We start from the raw sequence: 18,480 nt of genomic DNA, 5'->3' as shown, positions 1-18,480 counted from the left end.
TGGTAATGGACATGGAACTATCTAGTGCAGGCCTTATGGCCTCTTGCAGTCTCCTTCATTCTTATGTCCTTATGTTCTTATTTGTGAGAAACGGTTTCTATGTTTCTGGCTGAAAGTAGCAGGAGCAGAAGAGCAGTTCTTGGTTGTCAGCTCTCCATATGTGAAAAGGTGTATGAAATACAGATGAAGTTGATAGTGATCTTAGGCTCAGTCCACAGCCTGAGTGCCAGTCCTCTGAGGTTGCACCTCTAGATGGAGATAAAAGATTTGAAAGGCTTTAAAACTGGTCAGCATGGAAAAAGATTCTCTATCTACCATCCATCTTGCAGGGCCTCTTTAATAAGTTTTCTCTGTCAGGACTTCCTTGCCTTTCATGATTCTGTAAATGGCCACTGGTTCCTAAAAGAGGTAGAGAAGCAACAGCCAGGTGTCAGCACTCAATGTGTAAAAAGGTGTAGGAAATACAACTTTTCACACATTGATGGAGGTAAGGAGGTTGATGGGTTTTAATAATGGGCAGTTTCAATGCCCAACTTGCAGGATCACTACATGTAAATACCCATCATTCATCCCACACTACTTCTTTGTGATGTGATATAGTTTAACGTCACACCCCCCCCCCCATTGGGAGGCTCAGACTGTGTCCCTCACAGAGGGTTTTTTAGTACATAAAAATTAAAAAAGTGCATATTGTTCAGCACTGTACTATATAGTAATATGCATTAATAAATATACTGTATTTACTATACTCACCAATTACAATACAGTGATGTCAATTCATCACAACTAAATCTAAAATAATCTTAAACAGCACCTACATTTAGTGCCATAAATAAATTCTAAATGAATTATTCCAATTTTAAGAGAAACAAAACTGGCACATTTTTTCTCATGTATACTGTATGTATTGTTCTCTGCCAAGCATCTTTGCTTCCTCCTAATCACCAGCCACAAAGACATTCAGACATACAGTCAGTCAGTTGATAGTTTGTAAACACACAGTTTTGCATGGTTGCTTATAAACAAGCAGTCTCACATCCCATAATTTATGAAGTGTCATTTAATGAATGTGTTTTTGTATAATGTTAAAAAAAATTATTTTGTCTATTCTAGATTGGCCTCTTTATCCATGGCATGAACAGTGCTTCCCATTTTCAAACTTCAGCTATATACATACATACATATACCAAAGGCTTTTTCCCCCTTACAAGGAAGGTAGCCAAAAAACATACATACATACATATACCAAGGTTTTTTCCCCCTTACAAGGGAGATAGCCAAAAAGAAAAAGACATAAAATCATTCCCACACATTCCATCCCTGAATACACTCCACACCCCTCCACCCTCCCTCTTATCTTAGCACCTCCTGAATGATGGGTCATCCCTGCACCTTGTCCACTGCCCTGGGTCAGAAGCAGTGTCGCAAGACACAGCACATCCACAGCAAGGCCGCTTCATTAAATCAGCGACCCCCACTCTCCGTCCCCCCATTGCATAAAATGAGAGGACGGGGAGAAATCCCTTCGGGCTGCGTCAAATTTTGCTCACACATACTACCTCATGCTATCACAACATCATCCAAGCCAAAAAACAAATGCATAAAAACCACTCCCACCCATTCAATTCCCTACATACTCCACTCCCATCCACCCTCTTCCCTCCCTCTTACCTTGGCTCCATTAAAACAGAAGTATAAATATTATCATGACCCTTTACCTTAAAGATCGTAATCCAAAATTAAATATACAAGCATTTGATCTATTAGTACTACCAAGCATGAGGATAGTGTGGGGCAGAAGTATGAGAAAATGGAAATTTAATATTAATTGATGAATATTTTCCAGTTTACTGATGAGCTCCCCCCACTCACATTATAACTTAATCAATGGTTTAATATTGCCATCAATAACATAAATATCACTCCCTAAAGAAAGCTCAGTTGAGCTGAAATCCAGATTGGAGATTATGAACAGCTACAGGCAAAAATTCTACAAAGTTTAGACCTTCCACTATAGTGAATAGTAAGAACTAAAGAAACCATCTGTAAGAAATTGATCAATGCAAAAAGTAGCATCACCCTTAACAAAATTTGTCAATTAGATTTAGTGTGAAAATTATTTAAAGTGAAGTCTCAAGGACCCTATCCCATGTTAAACATATTTTACTTTAATGTATAATTACGAAAATATTCATGTAATACAGTCCTAAGTCAATACACACTCCAAACTCTTGTTGTGGGGTGGGGAGGAATCTCGTCAGAGATGCAGTAAATATAACAAAATGTGTTATAATTGTTGGTTGGTGAGAAGACCAAATCACCTCATGGAATGCCATGAACATGTGATACAAAAGACCAGGGAAATTATCTTCATGGTTATAGGGAACAACTTGTATGCAACTGATCAGATTGATATGTCTAGGTTGAGTCAATATAGGAAAAATGGTTAACATCCATTGAAAAATAAATCTAAGTCATAAGCCACAGGAAATGAAATGATCAGCAAGTCTTGCAAGTTAATAGAGAAGGTAAATGAGGACAGTAGTAAAGAATAAGTGCGGGATGATCTAATAGAGGTGTTCAAGTGTATCAAAGGCTTTAACAAGGGTGATGCAAACAAGATCATCATATTAAAACAACATGGCAGGACTCGTAGTAATGGATGGAAACTGGAAAAAAAATTAGATTTAAGAAGGAAATAGGCAAGAATTGGTTTACTAATAGGGTGGCCGACAAATGGAATAAACTTAGTAACCATGTAGTAAGTGCTGAAACTACAGTATCAGTTGTTTTAAGAAACGATTAGACAACTTTATGGATGGGGATGACAGGTGGTGATGGATACGGAGCTGCCTAGTGTAGGCCTTATGGTCTCTTGCAGTCTCCTTCATTCTTATGTTCTTAATAAGATATCAGGATGGAAAGCTGTGATCAGTAGAGTTTCCTATGTTAATGACATGAGGAAGGTACAATAAGATATACTAACATACTTGCAGGTGATACAAAGATCATACAATTGAAAAATGAAGAGGTCTGTTGGTTGTTACAAAAAGATGGACGCTATACATGCACGGAGCCAAGAAAGGAAAATTATTTTTTTCAATACAGTCAAACCTCGGTTTTCGAACATAATCCGTTCGAGAAGGCTGTTCGAAAACCGATTTGTTCGAAAACCGAAACAATTTTTCCCATTATGATCAATGTAAATAATTTTAATCCGTTCCAAGTCTAAAAAACAACTTTTTCTAATTTTTTTTTATCAAATCTTAATACAATTATCTTGCTTTGGCACAAATTGCATCTTCACTAAGAGTATCACCTGCTAACTGTTTCTCATTTACGAAAATCAGCAAAAGTTTCTCCACTTCCTCCAATACCTGTGGCCTTTGTTTGCTAAAAACACTTGATCCTTTAGCCACATCACTTGCTTTAACCTGGTTTTTATTTTTTAGGATGGTGCTTATCGTCGATTTCGCCATCCCAGACTCCTTAGCCAACGCAGACACACGAACGCCAGATTCATATTTCGCTATTAATTCTTTTTTAAATTCAATAGTTTTGCGCACTACTTTCCTCTTTTCTTCACCACTTGAACTTGCTTTCTTTGGACCCATGATTAGGGGCTAATACACGATGCAAAGATGAAAAAAAGTCAGATTTACGTAAATAAGAACGAACACGTCTGCTCAGAATGAACTTTGATCGCAAATGCGCTACGGAGGAAGCGTCCTTAGCGTTCAAGTTCTCTCGGCTCGCGAGTGAGCCGCGTTCGGGTACGCTCGGCTTCTTTCGGTTTGTTCGAGAGCCGAAATTTGGTCGAGTTCTGAGACGTAAAATTCTCGAACTTTTTGGTCGAAAACCGATTTGGTCGAGAACAGAAGCGTTCGATAACCGAGGTTTGACTGTACAAAAAATGCAAAATATTGAAAATGAGCGGCTCAAAAAGACCATCTTTGAACTATTCCTTGCAAAGTAAATCCATCATGATAGCAAAAAAGGAAAAGACTTAGTACTACCAAAAGACAACCTCTAACAGACATACATACACATACAGTGGCCGCGAAAAGTTTGGGCACGTAACAAATGAAACACTTGTGACATTTAAATAATCATTTAAAGACCTATAAATGGCTTATTACATACCTTATTTACCAAGCGATTTTCCTTTAAGCTTTATGACCTTCTCCAAACGTGCCGGGATGCATCTTGCCAGGTTTTGTACGTGTTGAGGAATAATATTATCCCAAATATCCTGTATTTCTGTTTTTAGCTTAGCTGTTTTTTAATTATATGCCATACGTGCTCAATGGGATTTAGGTCTGGAGAATTTCCAGGCCATTTTTTGAAGTAATCAACACCACAGTCTTCTAACCATTGGGTAACAGACCGAGCTGTGTGAGCAGGAGCTCTGTCCTGCATAAACCAACTAGCATTGCACTTTTCAAAACTTTCAGGCAGGTTATCACACAATAACTCGAAATAAGTGTGCTGATTTACACACTCATTTTGTGCAAGAAACACTAAATTGCCAACTCCACCAAATGCAAAGCATCCCCACACCATAACACTTGCAGCATGTTTCACCACTTTAGCTGTATAGCGAGGGTCATTAGGGTCAGACCCCCTGGGGCGCCTCACACGCTTCGACCTGCAGCCCGACGACACCACAAACGTTGACTCATCACTCCACAATACTCATTCCCAGTCTTCTAAGGACCAGTCCTTATATTTCTTGCAAAATGCTATGCGATCACGTATGTTTTTTGCACTTTGGAGGGGAAGAACTTTAGCACAGCAACTACGGTATTGTAAATCTTTGGCTAAATGATCAGAAATACATCTTACAGACACATCATGCAGCAGTGCAGGGTTATTTTCTTTCAGTTTTCGAGCTGTGAGCGTTGGATCTTTATCTAACTGCCTCCTAATAACCGTAGAAGTACAATTTGATATCTTCCTTGGCCGACCAGAGCGATGCTTTGGAGTAGGAATGATGTTACTTCCTCCGTCTCGAAATTTCTTGGTCTACTTTTGCACTTGACGCACTCCAATTCCCACACGAGTAGCAATATCTTTACACTTATAACCCTCCTTATAGAGGGTTATGATTGTAACAACTGTGTCTCTTCCCAGCTCTTTACCACTTCCCATTACGGAGATATCAAGGCACAAAAACAGAGACCACCGCAAAAAAAAGACTACTCCCCGTGAGAGATGTTTAGAAACTGACTCCACGTGACATCGAGTGCGCCTAAACAGAGTTGCTAAGTAGTGCGTATTGTCTCGGCTAAATACGGGTACAAACGCTAGCATTGAAAAATAACGAAAAGTTTGGGCGGAAAGTTGTATTTTTCGCATGTTTTGAGTTTAGCTGAAAGTTGGGGAGCCTATAATTTTGCGCCCAAACTTTTCGCGGCCATTGTACATATACCAAGGCTTTTTCCCCCCTTACAAGGGAGGTAGCCAAAAAGGAAAAGGCATAAAAACATTTCTACCCATTTCATCCCTGAATACACTCCACACCCCTCCACCCTCCCTCTTACCTTAGCACCTCCTGGATGACGGGTCATCCCTGCACCTTGTCCACTGCCCTGGGTCAGAAGCAGTGTCGCAAGACACAGCACATCCACAGCAAGGCTGCTTCATTAAATTGGCGACCCCCCCCTCTCCGTCCCCCCATGCATAAAAGAAGAAGACGGGGAGAAATCCCTTCAGGCTGCGTCAAATTTTGCTCATACATACTACCTCACCCCCCATCCCCCTGCCCATTCCACCTCATGCAATCACAATATCATCCATATACAGCCATTCTCCATTCACCCGTCTTCTATCCTCTCCCGTCCTTCCTCAACAGACATTCCCCTCTTCCCCAAAGCCCCCTTCACCCCCATCCATAAACCTCATCCTAGGATGTCCCCTCATGTTCACTCCCTCCATATCTGCCTTCCATACCTCTTTTACTAGTCTTTCTTCACTCATTCTTTCCATGTGTAAAAACCATCCTAATATTCTTTCATCAACCCTATCTCCCAACTCCCTTTCCACCCTTGTTCTCCTCCTCACTTCTCACTCTATCTAGCCTAGTAACCCCCATCATACTTCTCAGATACCTCATCTCAGACACCTCATCTCAAACACATTCAAACTCCTTCTCTCTTCTTCTCTTATGTTCCATCTTTCTGCCCCATACAGTGCTGTTGGCACAATCACTCCTTCATACAGTCTCCTCTTACCATCCATTCCCAAATGTCTATTCCTCATTACACTCTTTAATCCACCAAGGCATTTACTCGCTTCTCTCAATCTACATTCTACCTCCACCTTCACTCCACCTTTTCCTGCCACATTTGCACCCAAGTATCTAAAACTATCCACTTCCTCCAGTCGCTCTCCCTTAATGCTCACTTCCAGTCTACTGCCACTTTCACCCCTTGTACATCTCATCACCTTACTTTTACCCACATTTATCTTTAGCTTTCTTCTATCACATACTCTCCTGAACTCTGCCACCATCTTCCTCAATCCCTCCTCCGATCCTGCCACAAGCGCAGTGTCGTCAACAGCTGGCTCACCTCCCACTTTTCTCCATTTTCTTTAACCATCTCCAATCCCTGACCCACTACCCTTGCATTTATCTCTCGCACCACCCCATCCATGTACAAGTTGAACAGCCAGGGCGACATAACGCATCCTTGACGAAGTCCCACCTTTACCTCGAACCACTCACTCACTCCATTTCTAATCCTGACACAAGCTCTACTATTCTCATAAAAATTCTTGACAGCTCCCAGAAGCTTTCCTCCTATCCCGTATATCTGCATAACCTCCCACAGTGCCTTTCTGTCTACCCTATCATAAGCCTTTTCCAGATCCATAAAAGCCCAAAAAACATCCTTCCCCTTTCCTATAGCTTTCTCACATATTTGTCTTACCACAAAGATCTGATCTACACAACCTCTACCTGTCCTAAATATGTGGGAGAAACATATATATAGTTGCAGAAGATTAAATTGGCTTTTCACTATATGAATGAGAAAATTCAGAAACCCTAATCTATCCAAGATTAGAATGCATCAGTTATATAGTCCCCACAAAGTGATTGATATAAGCAAGACTGAGAGAATACAAAGGGCAGCCACCTAACTGGATTCCTGCCTAGCAGATATGCTATCTTTCTATATAACATGGCTTTTTCCCCTTTATAAGGGAGGTCGCCACCCTTTCCTCCTACTTATCTTAGCTCCTCACACTATACCAATGTGCCTTTGGACTTGGCTACCTCCCTTATACATGGAGAAATTAAAAATATTTTGTCAACATTGAAAGACTAAAATTAAATAGGTGACTTGATTACAGTGTTTTGGTCACTAATGGGGGGTAAACTTCAGTGACAGAAATTATCTCTTGATTAAGGATGGGAGGGTTTTATGATGTCATGAAAACAAATTCAGAAAGATTAATTAATGTCTAAAGGATGTGAAGAAATCATTTTCCATACAGATGTCTAAATACTTGGAATGTTTTAGAGGGGAATATAGCCCATTCTAGAAACAATACACAAATTGTGGTACTCCCCAAGGCAGTCGTAGCTCCTCTTGGGGATCGGTGCCACCTGCGTAGAGCCGGTGGCCAGGGCTGGTTGCTGCCGTTTGGCCCCCAACTCTTGGGGTTGGGGGGTGATCCCACGACGTAGACGCTGCGGCTCCAGGACTGCATTATACACAATCATACTGCATTATACACAATCATGCACGCAAACAACACAACATACACTCTATAAATGATTTGTGGGAAAACCCAGTTTCGACTGTGGCATTCCTTGGGGAGACGGGACTGCTCGGACAGACAGTCTAGGGAACGACAACAACAACAATACACAAATTCAAATCTAAGTGTGATAATTGCAGAATAAGGAAATATAGCCAAAGTTGGACCCATACATGAATTTGAAGTTAGGTATGATAACTGGTGAGTAAAAACCAAGGTGAGGAGGAGAATGGAAGTGGAAAGGGAGTTGGGAGATAGGGTGGATGAAAGAGTATCGGGATGGTTTGGACATGTGGAAAGAATGAGTGAAGAAAGACTAGTAAAAGAGGTTGTCACGTGGGTCACGTGACGAGACTTGGAGGGCTGTCGGCGCGGACGTCGACCACGTGATTCGGCCCGAGACGAAGCTTGGTGCTGGTGAGCCAGTGCACCTGACCGGCCGAAGGACTGTCATCGTGAGGCCATGCTTGGCTTCAGTGCTGCCAACTGTCCCTGTTCGGGCGCCACTGTCAAATAGGTTCGAACGGTAATACTCGGGAAATTTGAGAAGGCGAGAGAAACACACGACACACCAACAAAATGTGTTTATTCGGAATAACATAGGCTAAAATTAAGTTTACATAAAAGATTAAATTATAAAAACAAATTGTAACTTCCCTGGGTGGGGAGAAAGAGACTGAAGTGGCCTGCTCGGCAAGCAGACAGGTCTCTCTTGTCCTTCGACGACGACGAGCGTCGGAAAAGAAGTGCCTTCCAGGTTCTCCATACCCTTCCTTTGCACGTCCGGGAGGGTGAGGGAGAGTGGAAGGGCATGGATCTGCGCATGCGCACAGCAGTAGTGACCTCGTATAGGGACAGTTGGCAGCACTGAAGCCAAGCATGACCTCACGATGACAGTCCTTCGGCCGGTCAGGTGCACTGGCTCACCAGCACCAAGCTTCGTCTTTAGCGACAAGCCGGGGCAAGCCCAAGTGATGTTCAACAGGACCATGCGCAACGTACTTCACGATGTGCCCGGCACAGAGGTATTCGTCGACGACGTCTTGGTTCATACGGAATCATTCGAGGAGCACATGGTATGACTGTCAAACCCTCCAAAACGGAACTCGGCCAGACCGTAATCCAGTATCTGGGCCACACAGTGGGAAATGGTAAATGTGGTTGTCAAGAGGACAAGGTGAAGAAGATTAAGGAGGCCCTGATCCCTACGACGAAGAAACAAGTGAGGGCCTTCGTCAACCTTGTGGGCTACTATCGGCAGTTCATCCCCGAATTCGCCGCGGTAGCACTGCCGCTGCATAACCTTCTAAAGAAGAGTGCTCCAAACAGAGTAAGTTGGGGAGAGACAGAGGAAAGGGCATTCCAACAACTAAAATCACACCTATGTAACAGTCCCATATTGCAGCTCCCGAATCCCAGAGAACCCTTCACGCTACGAACCGATGCATCCCAGGACGCCGTCGGAGCTGTTCTACTCCAGGAGCAGGACGGATGGATGTACCCAGTGGCTTACCATAGCAGACAATTGCGGGCAGCTGAGAGGAACTACAGCACCATCGAGCGTGAGTTACTAGGTGTGGTAGATGGGATAAAGAAATTTCAATTCTATCTGTACGGAGGTAAGTTCGTCTTGGAGACGGATCATATGCCGCTGGAGCATTTGAAGCCGTCCAAGACAGCCAACGCCAGGCTCACCAGGTGGGGACTATACTTGCAACAGTTTGACTACACCTTGCGTTACATAAAAGGGAACGAGAATGTGGGGGCGGACCTACTGTCCAGACTTGGAAACAAATAACTGCTGTATTTTTTTTGTCCCCAGATCCGGAGGAAGGAGACATCGTTTTTTTTTTTTTTTTATCCCATACAGTCACGTCTACATACACACACACACACAGACATTCGACACTTGTATGTCATGCCGTTTTGGCCAGAGAAGCCACAGCTACTCCATCTTCCATCGGAGTTTTCCCTCAAGGAAAAAGAAAGATCCTGAGGTTTTTCGCTCATACCGGAAGATCGAGGTAGCAAGGCTAATAGGCACATTTTCAACTCGCGACCCGCGTCGCGAGTTGTCCCCTTCGTTGGAGGAATGTCACGTGGGTCACGTGACGAGACTTGGAGGGCTGTCGGCGCGGACGTCGACCACGTGATTCGGCCCGAGACGAAGCTTGGTGCTGGTGAGCCAGTGCACCTGACCGGCCGAAGGACTGTCATCGTGAGGTCATGCTTGGCTTCAGTGCTGCCAACTGTCCCTATACGAGGTCACTACTGCTGTGCGCATGCGCAGATCCATGCCCTTCCACTCTTCCTCACCCTCCCGGACGTGCAAAGGAAGGGTATGGAGAACCTGGAAGGCACTTCTTTTCCGACGCTCGTCGTCGTCGAAGGACAAGAGAGACCTGTCTGCTTGCCGAGCAGGCCACTTCAGTCTCTTTCTCCCCACCCAGGGAAGTTACAATTTGTTTTTATAATTTAATCTTTTATGTAAACTTAATTTTAGCCTGTGTTATTCCGAATAAACACATTTTGTTGGTGTGTCGTGTGTTTCTCTCGCCTTCTCAAATTTCCCGAGTATTACCGTTCGAACCTATTTGACAGAGGTGTGGAAGGCAGATATGGAAGGAGTGAATATGAGGGGGTGACCTAGGATGAGATGGATGGATGGGGTAAAAAGGGCTTTGGGGAAGAGGGAAATGTCTGTTGAGGAAGGATGGGAGAGGACAGAAGACAGGGGTGAATGGAGAATGGTTGTATATGGATGATGCTGTGATCCATGAGGTGGAATGGGTGGAGGATGGGGGGTGAGGGAGTATGTGTGAGAAAAATTTGATGCAGCCCAAAGGGATTTCTCCTCCTTTTCTCCTTTTCTGCATGAGGGGATGGGTCGCTGATTTAATGAAGTGGCCTTGCTGTGGATGTACTGTGTCTTGCAACACTGCTTCTGACCCAGGACAGTGGACAAGATGCAGGGATGACCTGTCATCCAGGAGGTGCCAAGATAAGAGGGAGGGAAGAGGGTGGAGGGGAGTGGAGTGTGATAGGGATGGAATGGGTGGGAGTGGGTTTTTCTGCCTTTGTTTTTTTGTTACCTCACTTATAAGTGGGAAAAAAGCCTTTGGTATATGTATGTAAAAACCAAGACCCCACAAACAATGTGGTAAATAAATTTGACTATGCTTCCATATCATAGTTCCCATCAATTGGAAAAACATGACACCTTCCAAACTAAACAAAATAAAGCACTGATATAAACCTTTTGATACAGTAAGACAAAGAAATAATAAAAATGCTGAGAGGTATTAGTTTAGACAATAAGGACCTTTAATCTATTGCAAATTCATACTGGAACCAAAGAGCTACAGTTTGCACAGTGGTAAAATGGAATGGGTAGAAATAAAGGAAGGAGTGAGGAAAGGCTGCATGTTATTACCATATTCATTTCCATTATATAGTTAAAATGTGATGAAAGAATTGGAGGACCCGGAAGGTATCAAAATAGGGAGAAGAAATTTTAACAACATTAGATATGCAGATGATACAGTGCTGTTGGCAGATACTGAAGAAAAACTCCAGGAACTGATGCAATCACTAAGAACCAACTTTAACAAAACCTATTCAATGGGCATTACCAAAGGACAACAAGGGATTACAGTGACTGTAATGCTACTGCAAAAGAGAATAAAACAAGCAAAGAAGTTTACACACTTGGGAAGTGTGATAAAAGAAAAGGCTGACTGTGAAGAAATAGGTAAAAGAATATCCTGAGAAAAAGGGGCATCTAAGAAAGTAAGAAAACTGCTATCAAATATGAAAATTAACATAGGCATTAGAAAAAGGATGAAGTATTTTATTTGGTTGACATTGATGTATGGATGCAAGACTTGGACAATCAAAAAACACAGCTAGAAAAAGTTGGAAGCCACAGAAATGTGGTTTTACAGAAGAATGCTCAGAATACGCTGGAATGAACAGTTACAAATGAGGAGGTATTGAGGAGAGTGGGAGTGGAGAGCAGCCTGATAAGGGATACAAGCAGGAGACCATTAAAATTTTTGGGACATATCCTAGGAGGTGGAGAATCAGAGAGATTGGTTACTTGAAAGAATGAGAGGGAAGAGAGCAAGACAAAGGCAGAGAATAAAATTCATGAACAGCATCATAAACTACATTGGCTGAGAGTGGACACTGGCACAAATGATGCTCGACGTCACGTGACGGTCACTTTGGTAAGGTAAGCTAAGGCACCTAAGCCACCCCAATAGAACACTTGCACACAAAACCAACATCCTCCCCACAAACATACATACACACATATACCACATGCTTTTCCCCCCCTACTCACTCTCTCCATTTCTAATTCTAACACAAGCTCTACTACTCTCGTAAAAACTCTTGACTGTTCTAAACAGCTTTTCTCCAATCCCATATTCTATATCTGCAAAACCTCCCACAATGCCTTCCTGTCCACCCTGTCATAAACCTTTTCTAAATCAATACAGGCCCAAAATACATCATTACATTTGGATAAAGCTTTCTCACGTCTTAACACAAAAATCTCATCCACACAACCCCTACCTTTCCTAAACCCACACTGTTCCTCACCAATTACTCCCTCTGTTCCTCTCCTAATCCTTTCATTTAAAACCCTCCCATAAGCATTCCCAACTACACTCAACAAACTGATACCTCTGAAACTACTACACTCACATTTGTCCCCTTTTTCCTTGTAAAGTGGAACTATACAAGCACTCTACCCTCCCTTAGACACATTTAACCACCTCACCAGCCAGTCCATTATTACTGTACCTCCCTTCTTCAAATACTCCACATGACACCTATCTAACCCAGGTGCCTTACCTGCTCTCATCATTTTAATAACTACTTGCAGCTCATCTTACCTCTCCTCCATTTTCCTCACCCACCACTCAATTTTTTGGCGTTTCTAGATCAGGCTAAAAAATCTTTGGAGTGGGTGAGGGAGGAGGGTCACCATGTAATGAACCAGTAGGGGTAAACCAGCTTCAGCTGTTGGCCCCTGATGTGGGGTTGCTGTATATTGCTGCATGGCTTCTGACTCAATCAGTGAACATGTTACCTGCCACTGTCATTGAAAGTAACACAACAACATTTAAAAATCGCTTAGATAAATATTTGGACTCTAATCCGCAAATAATATATTACCCTTTGCAATAAAAGATCTGACAGCCTGGTATTTAATTGTAATTGGATAGGGTAGTGGTAGCAGTAGTGTTAGTTCATCTTCTATTGCCTAGTTGCCCTGTTTTCTCACTGCAGCTTAGTATAGTAAACACAAAACAGCCTCATTAGGGCCAGTAGGCCTGCTGTTGTTTGTTCTTCCTTTGTTAACATTAGATAAGGATGGCCCTTTATCCACATGGACCAAAGGTAAAAGGGAAACTAAATGAATGCTGTATCAGAATGGGATGGGCAAAGAGTGGGTGCATGCCTTGATTACCCACCTCCCTTATAATGAGGAAAAGGCCTTTTGGTATCTATGTATAGAAATATGTATGTATAGTACCAATATAGCCATTACCCAAACTCCAAACTTACTTTACCAAAAAAAAAAAAAAAAAGATATATCAAACTTACAATGACTGGTTGTTCTGCATGTACTACCTCAACCACATTAACTTCATCCTCATCTTCACTTGTTAAGTCCACCACACATGGCTGGTGGTCTTCAACATCTACAACTTCTCCTGAACCAGTATCCAATTCATCATGGACTGTGGTGGAATTTGGCTGTGCTATTTCTTCTGGGTCCAACTGCAGCCCTGAACAACGCGACCTATGTCTTTGTCTCACAACCTGCTGGCAAAGAAATATATGTTATTCAAAGTGAATATACGATTTGATAACCCTCACAACAATAACATACATTAGCAAATGTTGTCTGGGTAATTCCAGACAATTCTGACCAGCAGAGGAAGGGATGCATGCAAGAATGGGGCTTCAATCTGTCAAGAATCTATTCAGACTGGAGTGTCCCCTCCCACCCCCAATCTCAAGCTGAATGAAATTATCTGTCAGAATGTTACCATATAGTTAAAAAACATGAAAATGGGAAATGATTATCTAGAATAAACTGGCTTATGTTCAAGTCGTAAGTACAAACAGGTAAACAGTTTAAGTGTTAGGTGGAGAGACACCAACAAATGTGGAATTTCTGCAAATAATTTCCAATTCCCTCTTGACTCATGCCATACATAAAAAAGAACCCCTCAGGACACTCAAATACACTTTAACAACTCAAAACACTTAAAAAAGTAGCAAAAATTGGTTTTGCAAGAGCAGAAACATTTATGGTGATCAAATAACAACCTGGACCAGGTGAAAGGCATGAGGATAATTGCAGGTCAATGGAATGCAGATGACAAACAGATTGTATCTGCATGGAAACGAACCAACACCATAAAGGACCCTACAAAATCTTATGGTAAGACTCTTATGTTAGAGGGGAGGTCATTTCTTAGTACAGTGCTAGTGTAATAAAAGCTGTTTTTACTGAAGGCACCAGCGTGTCTGATTTGGTAGCAACCGGAGGTCTTTTTAGTGTAGTTATGTACTACTGGCTGGAAATTGTATTTTAGGTACTTTGGAGCATTATTTTAGTAGATGTTGTATACATGATTTAATTTCAGTTGTTTAATATGGTAATCAACAGGCAACATTCCCACTTCTACAAATTTATCAGCTCCTATAAGGCTCCTGCAAGAGAAGTCTAATAAAAATCTTATGATTAAATTTTGAGCCACCTGCAGTTAAGACTGATATATTTCTGATAGCACTTTGCCATAAGCTACAAGCATAATCAAAATGGCTTTGAATGAGTGCATACACCAGCAGTTTCTTGGTTTTTAAATCAAAGTTTTTAACATTTCTGTACAAAAAATGTGTTTTGTTTGAACATTTACTGAGTACTATATCACCTATGACCTCTAGAGACAAAGTTTGGTCTTAAGTTACTCCTAAGTAGGTAACCTGTTGTTTAGCCTCTATTTCATTGTAACATTTTATCTTTAAACCATTACACCTTCAGTTTATGGCTGGATCCAAACAATACAGATTCCATTTTACCAAGATGTAATTAGCCATTCTTGTACAACAGCAAGCTCAGAGCCTAGGACCTTCTCTCAGTTGTATCCTTGCCTGAAACAAAGTTGAATCATCTCCATAAAGCAGAACTTTACAGTCCACAACAGCTGATATATTGCTCATATATATATACCAGAAATAGAAGTAGTCCCTAGACTGTGCCCTGAGGCACACCACAGGTAACATTACATTCACAAGAACTAGAACAGTTTTTATTAATGACTTGTTTTCTGTCAACTAAATAAGATCTGAACCAGTTGATTATAACACTGTTGATTCATACCAAGTGCAGTTATTTTCTGGAGAAGGATCTCATGATTCATGGTATCAAATGCCTTTTGAAGGTCTAAAAGAACCATGCCAGTACATCTACCCTTATCACATTCCTGTCCAATGTAATCATTAAGTAAATCAAACATGTATCAGCTGAGTATCCCGAGTTCATACAAAAGATAATTTTCCACAAGGGACCATTTAGTTGTTTGTATACAATGATATAATTACCAACATCAGTTTTACTACTCTTTTTGTGTAGTGGTACCACTCTGGCAAAATTTTAGGTCATCTGACACTACAGTATACTTGAATGGATTAAAAAATTTAATGCATGTTTTATAGTACAAGCAATTATACAGGCACTGTCCTTCACAAAACGAGCTGTTGTCCATACCAGTAACCTTACTAGGATTCAAATCTTCTAAATTCTTTACCACCTCCTCAAATGCTACATGACTTAGATTGAAAATCCTTTAATTGTTGTTGAGTTTTCTATAAAAAACCTTCAAAGTCAAAACTATATCTAAACTAATTGGAAGCACTTCAACCAGTTTTGAAACTATGTTGGTGAAAAATGAATTGAAATCACCAGATCACCTTCAATCTTCAAGTCTATATTACTGGACTCTGCTTTACAATTTGAGGATGTAACCCACTTTTTTAGAGACTGCCATAATTTCTTTGGCAGATTTCTGTTTTCATGTTTTTAATACTCTTGTTTTGACTTGTTCTTCAAATATTAACCTTATTCCTAAAATATAGGAACTTCTCATGATCAGATTGGTTTTTAGACCTCTTGAATTTATTTATTCAATTTTTTTTTTTTTTCTTAATCAAATCCAAAATCTCAGCCGACATCCATGGCTCCATCCTTTGTTTGATCCTAGTTTCTAAGAAGAGCTACTGAATAAATGACACCCATAAGTGTTTCCTTAAAAATTTTCCAGGTCACTTTATTACAATTCACATGTGACCAGTCAACATTTTCAAGTCTGAAAACAAAATCTTCTTTAGAATAATGCTTCAGTGAGCAACCTTCCACAGTACTGAACTCCTTAATATCACATCTTTTCAGTTTCCTTGAGCATTAAACAAGAAAATGATCATTAATCCCTACATTTATCACACCATGCTGACAAATTTTGTTAGAGCTGACACAGCCCGAAGGGATTTCTCACAGTCTTCTCCTTTTTTGCATGAGGGGACGGAGAGGGGGGTCGCCAAATTTATGAAGCGGCCTTGCTGTGGATGTGCTGTGTCTTGCGACACTGCTTCTGACCCAGAGCAGTGGACAGGATGCAGGGATGACCCGTCATCCAGGAGGTGCCAAGATAAGAGGGAGGGAGGAGGGTGGAGAGGAGTGGAATATATAGGAAATGGAATGGATGGGAGTGGTTTCTATGCCTTTTTCTTTTTGGCTACTCCCCCAAGTAGGGGGGAAAAGCCTTTGGTATGTATGTATGTATGGATACCATAATCAAATATGAGATGGAACTGCTAGTTTTAGATAACCTAGTAGGTACATTAATCAATTGAACTAGTCCATTTGCATTCATGAAGTTATGTAACGCTTCAAACGAAGAATTTTCCGACTTTAGAGAATTGGTATTGAAATCACCTAAGGTTATTGTTTCATACTCTACTGTATCGAGTCCATTGTTACAAGCACTCGCCAAACAATCATAAAAGTCCATTTGTTTTGGGGGTCTATAGCATACTCCTGTCAGTATCAGGCAAGTTTTGGCAGAAGAACAACCCACACTAATTCTGCATCACTGTTGTTCATTACCTCAGCACTGGGGTTGAAGGCCAAGTCACTACAAATGGACATGCATACACCACTACCAGTACAGTGTCTGTCTTTACAATGCACATTATAACCTGATATCTCAACCTTGGAGTCTTCTATTGAGCCATCCAACTAGGTTTCAGTGACCCTGATGACTGCTGCATTGGAACATCGTGCAATGATACAAAGTTCATCTTTGGAAGAACACTTCTTGCATTGATATGCTTGAAAAGACCACGTTTTCTGAAGGACTCAAACTCATCGGAGGTGCCTCAGAATCTTCTACTGAGCCATCCAACTAGGTTTCAGTGACCCTGATGACCGCTGCATTGGAATGGCTTGCAACGAGACAAGGTTCGTTTTTGGAAGAACACTCCTTGCATTGATATGTTTGAAAAGAAGACCACGTTTTCTGAAGGACTCAAACTCATTGGGGATGGTGTCATTGCTACTGAGTGACTCATCATGGGCTCCTTCTCCAGGTGTAAGAAGGGTCAAGTCCTACTTGTCTGATGGGACATCTTCAGTGCTGTCCTGAGGTTCCACCTGTGGTAGCTGACTTGCCAGGCACCAAGAACATGTGAACAATAACTCATCTCTGGCTTTATACTCCTCCGTGCTTACATCAGTGCACCTCAAGCGAATCCATTGGAGCCAGAGATCACATTCAATGGCATGGCTGTTAACTGACCCCCTTTTCCCAGACAACACATGGAAAATTGGATGGACCTGGGCTGGGGTTTATACCTCCAAACAGAATCAATGTCACTATCAACAGATATTTGCTACTGTTCACAGTAAGCTTCGATTGTTTATACTTCTGCCCAGTCTGGTTTTGTTGTTATGGGCAACAGAACGGTATCCACAATAATTCTAAAAAAGAAACAATCTTTTATGTTATGATAGTTCAAAATTGAGTCAAATCCAAAGAGTAGCCCCTCCACCAACTCATCACTTCTACTGTCCAATGACAGTTTAGTGTATTGGATGACAGCTCTATAAATGTTCATCATTATCAGCCAATATAAAAAAGCTTTGCATATAGTTACCATCTCGAGTGTTCCAAGAATGAGATCATAATCAAGAGGAGTAATCATAAAAAGAAGAATAAAAAGAAGAAGAAGAGCAGGGAGGAAGAGGAAGAGGATGAGGAGAAGGGAGGAGGAGGAGGAGAAGGGAGGAGGAGGAGGAGAAGGCAGAGGAGGAGGAGGCAGAGGAGGAGGAGAAGGGAGGAGGAGGAGGCAGAGGAGGAGGTGGAGGGAGGGAGGGAGGGATGAGGAGGGAGGAGGGAGGGAAGAGGGAAGGGAGGGAGGGAGGGAAGAGGGAAGGGAGGGAGGGAAGAGGGAAGGGAGGGAGGAGGTTTGGGGAATATGGTAAAGCCTGTAGCTCAATCGTCCATTTGTTCATTGGGGGAGGTGGATTGGGTGGGTAAATATCTTATGACCTTCCAACACTGGCATCTTTGTTCAAGTTACAAGCAAGGCACTGCAGGACTTCCCCAGTTCTTCAGTTCACACTTTGTTCTT

The 18,480-nt window shown here is 41.7% G+C and overlaps 1 protein-coding gene across 6 annotated transcripts in view; it reads right to left on the bottom strand.

The window, feature by feature from the left end:
• LOC143020346 (uncharacterized) overlaps positions 1–18,480 on the bottom strand; it is a 45,061-nt gene that overhangs the window by 17,796 nt on the left and 8,785 nt on the right. Inside the window, exons 2-3 of one of the 6 annotated variants that reach the window (XM_076176683.1) lie at positions 14,872–14,943; positions 13,384–13,602 (exon numbers count right to left, since the gene is read on the bottom strand). In XM_076176683.1, coding sequence (XP_076032798.1) covers positions 13,384–13,602; positions 14,872–14,889 — 237 coding nt within the window. In that variant the 5' untranslated portion in view covers positions 14,890–14,943. Of the gene's footprint in view, positions 1–13,383; positions 13,606–14,827; positions 14,944–18,480 lie in introns of those variants that run through there. The other 5 variants (XM_076176682.1, XM_076176679.1, XM_076176681.1 and 2 more) reach the window with 5 other exon arrangements.

The sequence above is a fragment of the Oratosquilla oratoria genome, chromosome 39 (assembly GCF_046742065.1).
Source record: "Oratosquilla oratoria isolate Oo_2021 chromosome 39, ASM4674206v1, whole genome shotgun sequence".
In the NCBI taxonomy this organism is placed as follows: domain Eukaryota; kingdom Metazoa; phylum Arthropoda; class Malacostraca; order Stomatopoda; family Squillidae; genus Oratosquilla; species Oratosquilla oratoria.
Note: the sequence above shows the minus strand (reverse complement) of the source record. Positions and strands in the feature narration are given on the sequence as shown.